The sequence below is a fragment of the Lynx canadensis genome, chromosome F1 (genome assembly GCF_007474595.2).
Source record: "Lynx canadensis isolate LIC74 chromosome F1, mLynCan4.pri.v2, whole genome shotgun sequence".
Taxonomy (NCBI): Eukaryota; Metazoa; Chordata; class Mammalia; order Carnivora; family Felidae; genus Lynx; species Lynx canadensis.
The window spans coordinates 68,003,105-68,011,345 of record NC_044319.2 but is presented as its reverse complement, the minus strand read 5'-3'; the positions used below and the strand labels follow the sequence as shown (position 1 = coordinate 68,011,345).

Genomic DNA, 8,241 nt, shown 5'->3' with positions numbered 1-8,241 from the left:
CCGTGGGCCCTCGAGGGGAGGAGGCTGGGACTCACGACAGCCCGTCCCCTCGTCCCCTCGTCCCCCGGAGCCCCCCACTTCTGAACAACCTGTCAGAAACGACCGCGAGTCACTGGGGCTGAGTCTGGTGAACACGGGAGGCTCCCTCGGGGTCACACACCCGGAGCAGGCGTGACGCGTCAGGGCGGGGGGCTCACAAGCAGCGGAGCTGGCGTCGGGAACGGTGAGCCGGGCGGCAGGTCTGGGCGGCGACACGCGCAGATTGGTTTGGGGGCCGTGTGGGCGGGGGGGCGGGGCACAGAGCCGGGTGCCCGGGGAGGCCAGGGCGGTGGGGCCCACAGCCACCAGGACGGGCTGTGCCCGCGTGCGGGAAAGGAGAGACGTGGGCTCTGAGTGGGCTCCGAGGTGGTTTATTAGGACCCACGCTGGGGAGCCGGGCCCCTGCCTGGAACGAGGGGCTGAGAGCGTCCCCACGGGGAGGCAGGGCCACCCGCGCTCACGGGCCGGGCACCGTGGACACGGTTCAGGCACGGCCAGTCTCCTCCCGAAGAGGCGGGGCCATCCCCCCCACAAAGAAACGAGGTCCCCGGGGCTGCCTCGACTTGCCCGGCACCTGCCAGCCCCCCAGGAACGGGGCCCCGGGCCCGCGGCCTCTCCTCACGCCAGCCGGCATCGGAGACCACGGTCCGGCAGGGGCGCCCCGGAACCCGAAGCTACAGTCTGGAGCGGACAAAGGCCACCAGGCTCTGCAGCTGCTCCTCCAGGCGCCCCGCGTCCCCGTGGTTCTCCACGACCCAGTCGAAGCCCTCCAGGTCGTCCAGGCCACACTCCGACTCCGCGTCGTCCACCCCTGTGCAGGAAGCAAGGTGACGTCAGGCCCCGGCCAGCCCTGGAGGCCCGCAGGCCCCAGATGGGGCTGCCCCCGTCCTGGCCTCCCCTCTGCCACCGCCCAGCCACACGGCCACCGCCCACAGAGGGTGGAAGGGCCTCCTGAAACCACACGAGACCACAGACGAGCCGGAAGGGCGGCTCCACGTCTACCCCCACTCGGCCCTCCAGGAGGCGGCGCGAGCTACTCTCCGAACAGTGGGGCTGCTGGGCGGGCTGACCGTGACCGAAGTGAGGTCGAGTATACGCGGAAGTGCCCACGCCCAGGAGACTGCAGTGTCAGGGGCCGAAGTTCCCCGGCCCACAGGGCCTCGGGCGGGAGCGAGGCCTCAGCGGTGTCCCAGCTGCCACAGGGCAGGTCCCGGGCTTACACCGCTGAGGCCGCCTTGCCCACCACACACAGACACCCTGTGCATCGCACGGGATGCCCGCTGACGCAGCAGCCCACCCGCCTGGAGAGGACAGGGAAGGGCACCAGCCCCGGGTCATGAGGAACCTTTAGCTCGAGGACACCCTCCCCAACCCATGTTCCAATCTGGGGACGGTCCTGAGCCACAGGCCCCCAGGTTCCCTTTCAGGACCCCTCGCTCACGCCCCCACAGCCTGCCAGGAAGAGGGCAGGAGACCCAGACCGTGGAGGCGGGGGCCAGGGTCTACGGCGGGGTGGCGGCCGGCGTGCCAAGCCTCGGGGGCAAAGGCCGGGCACAGCTCACCTGGAGTGAACACCCAGCCCCGCTGCCGTCGGCTCTGCTCCGGGGCCACCACGCGGACCGTCTGGGTCAAAGCCCCGTAGGCCTCCCGAAACCACTGGATGTCCGACACCCTCCGCGTGTCACTCACCAGCTGCAGAAAGAGACACGGGCAGGTGACCGACAGGACACGGTGTGGCGGGACAGGGCCCCAGGGAATAAGCAGGTGCATGGGGGGGGGGGGGGGCTATAGAGCCCAGACAGGTGTGGTCCCCTTCCCCATTCTCACCCACCGTCCCTCCTCCCTGCAGGCAGCCCTCCCTGGTCACGCAGTCCACAGCCCGCTCTGCCCACACATGTCGGCCGTCGACACACCACGTTCCGTGGTCACTGCTGAGCTGAAGACGAAGCCTCGGACTTTGAGGCCAGATCGGCGGGTCCAACAAAGTAATTCTACAGGCAGACAAACTGAGGCCAGAAACAAAGGTGCTCTAACTGGTCCCTGCTCACCAGCACTTCTCACAACCTAAGCCTGACTTTCTCAGGCCAGGGCACCCCACCTCTCAAAGGGCCCCCGTCATTCTAAGAAGATCCAAAGCCCTAACCCCAGCTTCCGAGGGCCTACGAGATCCGGCACTACTCCCGTGGCCTTCGTGCATCCACTCCGCTGCAGCCGGCCGGTCCCCCGCTCCCACACGCCAGCCGCGTCCTCCTCGGGGCCCTGGCGCGTGCGGCTCCCTCTGCATGGACGAGCGCAGGCCAGGGCCCCCCATTCACGCCCATCTCCGCTCCGGCGTCCCTCCTCCGGGAGGCCTTTCCTACGGCCCGGCCCCCTTCCTGTCCCTCTGGGTCCACGAAGTGCTCTTGCCACCGTCACCATCTGCCGGGAGGTTGTGTTCACTGCCTGCCCGCCCCAGGTCCGCACCCGCAGCCACATCCCAGGCCCCGGCGCGCCATGCGGCACAGCGACCCTCGGGAGCACGCGTTCGGCGACCGAATCCGTGAACAGAGCAGCCGGCTGTTCCCCCTCCGACGCGGACACGTTCCGTTCACTCACCAATTACCAAACATGTGGCACAGCGAACCCGTGTGCGGGCGCGGAGGGGGCGGGAGCCAAGCGGCCGGCGCTCACCCCCTCGGGGCCCAGTCTGGGGGGCAGACAGCGGCCTCCGGTGCGGTCAGCGCTGTCTGCAGGCGCGTCAAGCTCGGCACGACCGAGACCGAACTCCCCGTCTTCTCCCCACGCCTTCCCTGCTCAGAACCATCTCCCGCCTCCCACCCTGCGGCCACGGCCCAGCGGCTCAGCCTTCGCGGCCCGAGCGGAGCCCACCACTCTGAGCCACAGCCCCACCGCCCCCTCCCAGCAGCCTCGCCTCTCCCCTGCTCAGTGGCCCCGAAGCACCAGAGCCCGGGCCTCACCTCCTGCCACGTGCCCGCCCACCGCCCGAACACCCACTTGGCTCAGCCCCTTGTCTCCTGCAGGCTCTGCTCAGGTGACCTCGAGTGGGGGGGAACCTCCCCGGCGCCCCGCAGGGCAGCAGCCCAGCCCCCCATGGAGCCCTGGACTCCTTTACTTTGCTCCTCAGTATTTCTCTTCACCCCACAGGACACGTTCTGTACCTGTTTCCGGCCTAACTCCCTCCAGCCCCAGTAATAACGTAAGCACCCACCCCGAGGGCAGGGGCTTCATCCCGTTCTTGCACTGATACGTCCTCGAATCACCTGGAGCCGGGCCAGGTCCAAGGAGATACTGCTGGCTCCCAGAGCGAGGACGGAGCGAAGGGGTGAGGTGCTGGGGGAGCACCTGGCAGCATCACTTAGGCTCAGGTATCAGGGCAGGCTGCCTGGTGGAGGCGCCATGTAAGCGGGGCTGGAGGGAACCAGATGAGGACGGAAAGGAAGGGCGGTCCTGGCAGGCAGAGCTGCACAAAGGCCCGGCCTCCAGAGGGACCTTATGCGTCTGAGGAACGGAGAGAAGGCGGGTGTAGTGACAGCCTAGGGAGCAAGAAGGCCGGCAGGGCAGCAGGGCCCGGTCACACAAAGCCTGGAGGTTTCCGTGAAGGGCTTCGCTGTGGTTTGTGGGAACAGTGGACAAAGGTTCCAAACAGAGGAGTGACAAGCGTTGGGTTATTTCTAACAGGCCGTTCTGGGTGCTGGGTGACGAACGGGACGCGTGGGACCGGGGCAGGAGCCAGGAGGCCACGGGCAGAAGCGGCGGGAGGCGGGGCCAGTGGAGTCACAGGCGGAAAAGGCGGAACGCAGCCCTGAGCGCACTCACCCAGACGGGCTGGGAGACGCCCTCCACCACCTTCCTGCAGAAGAAGCCGGGGTCGGCCTGGCGCTTCTCCTCGCCCCAGCGGATCATGTCCCTCCGGTAGGCCTCCTTGTAGGTGCTGGCGTCCAGGAGTCTCTCGAAGTCCAGGCCGTGCTCCTGCCCAAAGCACACGCACCGTCTGCACCTCCGGTCTCCGACCTCACTGGTCCCTCCTGAAACAGGAGGAGGGCAGCCCTGCCCTCCCCCGCCCCACCCCTCCCCGGGGACCGATGCAAGGACCACGAGGTTGCCACCAGGACCCTGGGCTGCAGGGAGTAAGGAACCCCAAACAGCGGCAGATGGAAGAAAAGCCTGGGGATAATCCAGAAATCATTTCGGTGTCTTTAAGTCGTGTGATGTGCGACAGCTTTACCTCCCCAATGATTCCTGGCTTAAACTAATCCTGAAACTAGTCTGCGTCCCCTGGGCACAGGCTGAGCCTCCAGCCAAAGTGGGAAATGTGAAAAAGCGCACCTCTTCTGGCCCAGTCCAGCCCCACCCCGGCCCAGGACACCTGGCGGCCCCCTCCCGCATCCCGCTGCCCCCCCACCCCCCAAGCTCCTGGCACCTCTGCAGAAACAGCAGGTGCTCCTGGGGCAGGGGGAGCTGCTTGGACCACCCCGGCCTCCCCTCCCTAGGGACACAGCCAAACGAGGGGTCCATCCAGGGCCCCGGGGCGGGCCGGGGTCTGAGACAGGTTCCAGCCACTCTCCTCACTCCCCGCAGCTCCACCCTCTTGGACTCAAGTTTCTCCCCTGCAAACTGAAGGGCCACGACCGTGCGAGTCCAGTCACCTTCCTGTGCCCTGCCCGAGGTGAGGCCGGCAGCTACCTCCTGTCTGTGAACTGGTTTCCCACGCTCTCTAGAGAGGGAGGGAGAGTGGCCGCCAGGAGCGGTAGGTTCTGTGTTTCCATTAGATTTCTCATTGTGACTTGAGAAACCCAACGCATTAAACGTTCCATTTTGGATTTTTTTTTTTTTTAAGTATGCTCCACACCCAACACGGGGCCTGAACTCACAACCCTGAGGTCAAGAGTCACGTGCTCTTCCCACTGAGCCACCCAGATGCCAGTGGAATTGTTTTTAGTGGGAATAGGAGTGGTACAGGGGTAGGCTGGCCTATCCGTTTCCTATTGAGGTTTTTAAGATGCAAACTCCTGCCCACGCCACACCCACGCCAGCCTGGCTCGTAGGTCTGGAGTGGGGGCTGATCTGGGAACTCTGGAGCGTAGATCAGTGGTTTTCCAACTACTCCTCAGAACCCTGGGGTTCCCCAGAAGTGCCCAGGCCCCAGGGGACAGGCCGAGAGCCCCCTCCTCCACCCTCTGTCTCCCTGCACCTCCCCCACCAGAGACCCTCAGGTCTGTCTACTGGGTACCAGGAACTTCCTCCTCTGACGCCATTTGGGAAAGGTTCCCACTAAAAAAATCTTAGGGGCACCTGGGTGGCTCAGCTGGCTGAGCGTCTGGCTCTTGACTGCGGTTCAGGTCATGCTCTCATGGTTTGTGGGTTCAAGCCCCACGTCTGGGCTCTGCTTGGGACTGTCTCTCTCCTGTTCTCTCTGCTCCTCCCCTGCTTACGCTCTCTCAAAATAAAAAAATAAATAATAAATGAATTAACTTTAAAACCACTGCACCTGTTATCCCCAGGACCCGCCAGGCTGCTACAATGCTACAGTGATCCCCTACCTCTGACAAATGGGTCTGTTTAGCTGGTGGGAGAAAACCAAAAGGCACAGAATACTGCCATGCATATGGACTGATGCATGGAAGGGAGGGCCAGATTCATTCTGTGTGGCCCCAGAAGACCAGACTCAGGCCAACTGACCAAAGTGCACCTAGAAGTCAAGGGCAGAAATCTAAGCAACGAGGGCTCCTCACTGCATGGGAAGCTGGGCTGACCCTCTAGGCTCCCTGTCTGAAAGCTAAGGCTCTAAAAGTTCCCATTTAGTTTTTACAATCCTTTCTTTTTTTCAATGCTTATTTATTTTTGAGAGAGAAAAAGAGAGAGAACACGTGTGCGTGCAAATAGGGCAGGAGCAGAGACAGAAGGGGGACAGAGAATGCCAAGCAGGCTCTGAGCTGTCAGCACGGAGCCTGACGAGGGGCTCCAACTCACGAGCTGTGAGATCATGACCTGAGCTGAAGGCGAACGCTTAACCGACTGAGCCACCCAGGCGCCCCTACAATCCTTTTTTTTTTTTTCTTTAAATCCACATGGTCCAAAATTCAAAAGTTACGTATTTGTTTAGAGTGAAAACTCTCTGCCCGGCCCCTGCTTGCCCCTTCCTGGAGGCACCCAGTGACAGTGGCCTGTGTACCCTGCCCAGGCTTCACACAGCCCCAGCACTGGCAACAGTGAACACAAGGAGGGCCCCCCACAGATATCAGTTACGTGGCTGAACGTGTTCAGAACTCTCCTCCGTTTACATATAGATGGAGTATTCCCTATGCATGTTTCTACATCTTGCTTTCTTCACTTAATGATCATCTTGACAACTCAGGTGATTACATTTCTAAGGGGAGAATCCCAGCTCAAGTCCGAAGCGTTTCCTGGATACGCTCTGGGGGAGGGGGACGGAAGCGAGTGACAAGGTGAAAATGGCTCCAAACGGTCCAGCACGCTGCCAACGGTAGTCACAGAGACCCTGCTGGTGACCACAGCAGGCTCCTTCCAACCCACCAAATGCCGCGAGGCCGCCACCTACCCGCGCGTACTGCTCCTTGAGTGGCCCGGACAGCCGCAGGACAGCACAGACATCAGCTCCGAGCCTACAGGACAGGGAGGTCCAAGCCCAGTTAACTTAGTTTCCAGACGAGGCTGGAAGGGGATGGAAGTCTCCTTCCTTTTTTAAAGTAAGCTCCACACCTAACGTGGGCCTCGAACTCGTGACCCTGAGATCCACAGTCACAGGGTCTACGGACTGAGCCAGCCGAGCGCCCCTCTGCGGTTGCGTTTCTGCTACTAGTACCAGTAACTGTCAACATCTCATCCTCCCTGACCCTAACTGCTCATCTACAAAGCGGAACAGCACTCTCTGTTCGGTCTCCTACAGGATTATTACCAAACTGGAATGGGAGAGTTCTGCTCACAGGCAGAACAAACATTACAATTACACCGTGCACGGCCACCACCGGCGATGTTCTGGCTCAATGAGGTCACTGCTGGGCCCTTGAACTAGTTTTCCCACGGCCCGGGTGTATCCGTGTGCACGGACTTGGTCATCACAACAGAATTCACTCGCTCCTTCAGTTGTTCGATGTACTCAATCCACCACCTGTTGGGTGCTGTGTCTGGACCCAGGTACGCCGTCCCCGCCCTGACCGTGAGGTGCTGACACTTTCACTCAAACACTGACACAGTGAGACAGGCGTTCTTAGCTCTATGCTTCACACGAGGAAACGGAGGCAGAGTGAGACCTGATACACTCAAAACAACACTACAAGTAATGAAGCCAATATAGATAAAGTGCAAATACCAGCCAGCATTTACTTCCTGTGCCTTTACTAGATGGCAAGAATTGTTCTGAGCCCTTCACGTGCATTATCTCATGTCATCCTTTCAACCACCCTATCTTTAGCCCCATTTCACAGAGGACAAAACTGAGACACGGAGTGGAGGAGAATGCTGTGCAAGGTCACAGGGGAACACGTGGGGAGTCAGGGTGCGAATTCCAGCAGTCCAACTGCACACACTGCTCCTGACCACTGCCTGACTCCTGTGCTGGGGACAAGGAGAAAAGCAAGCAGGAAAGGTGGTAGGACCCTTGTGCGGAGCCAGAGGCGACCTCTGCCCCGGGTCCCCTCCCTCACAACCTCGTCGACCCCTGTGGTGCACCCCCCCCCCACAGCAACGCCTGGTCCCCCACCCACCCGCGTGCGCCCACGCTTTGCGATCCTCGCTCTCGTCCAGCACAACCGCTCGACCACGACGTTCAGGGTAAACAGACTCAAGCTGAATCTGAATCCTGGATCTACGGATCCCTTGGTGACCCCCCACCTTTCAGAGCACCCTCAGCTACTAACACCCCAACAGGGAACCTAACAAAGGAATCTTGGGGTTCGACGGGATCGCGCACGGAGGACTCCACCACCCCCGACCACGGAGCGGCCGCCCCTGCAGTTGTCGGGCCGCGTCCGACCCCACCGCAAGCCCAGCGCCCGCGCCCCGCCCCGCAGACACCTGCTCCGCAGCGCCTCGGCCACGAAGTCCTTCCCGGACTTCCTCTTCCCGCTGAACAGCAGCACCAGGCGCGGGGCGCCTGCTTGCGGGGCCATGCCGTCCCCCCCCCACCGCCCGACCACCCGGCCACCCGGCGTCCCGCCGCCCCGCCGCCCCGCCGTCCTGCCG

General features: G+C 62.4%; 1 protein-coding gene across 3 annotated transcripts; it reads right to left on the bottom strand.

Moving 5' to 3' along the window:
• Positions 1 to 388: 388 nt before the first annotated feature.
• On the bottom strand, positions 389 to 8,241 carry PMVK (phosphomevalonate kinase). 3 transcript variants are annotated; one of them, XM_030302429.1, is made up of 5 exons: positions 8,074 to 8,229; positions 6,599 to 6,662; positions 3,856 to 4,008; positions 1,602 to 1,731; positions 389 to 850 (listed from the first exon to the last, which is right to left on the bottom strand). In XM_030302429.1, the coding sequence occupies exons 1-5, from the start codon at positions 8,166 to 8,168 to the stop codon at positions 714 to 716; spliced, it is 579 nt and encodes a 192-aa protein (XP_030158289.1). In that variant the 5' UTR covers positions 8,169 to 8,229; the 3' UTR covers positions 389 to 713. The 3 variants fall into 3 exon arrangements, with proteins under 3 accessions (XP_030158289.1, XP_030158290.1, XP_030158291.1); XM_030302430.1 differs by lacking the exon at positions 6,599 to 6,662 and having other exon boundaries at positions 8,074 to 8,241; XM_030302431.1 differs by lacking the exon at positions 8,074 to 8,229 and having other exon boundaries at positions 3,856 to 3,889; positions 6,599 to 6,651.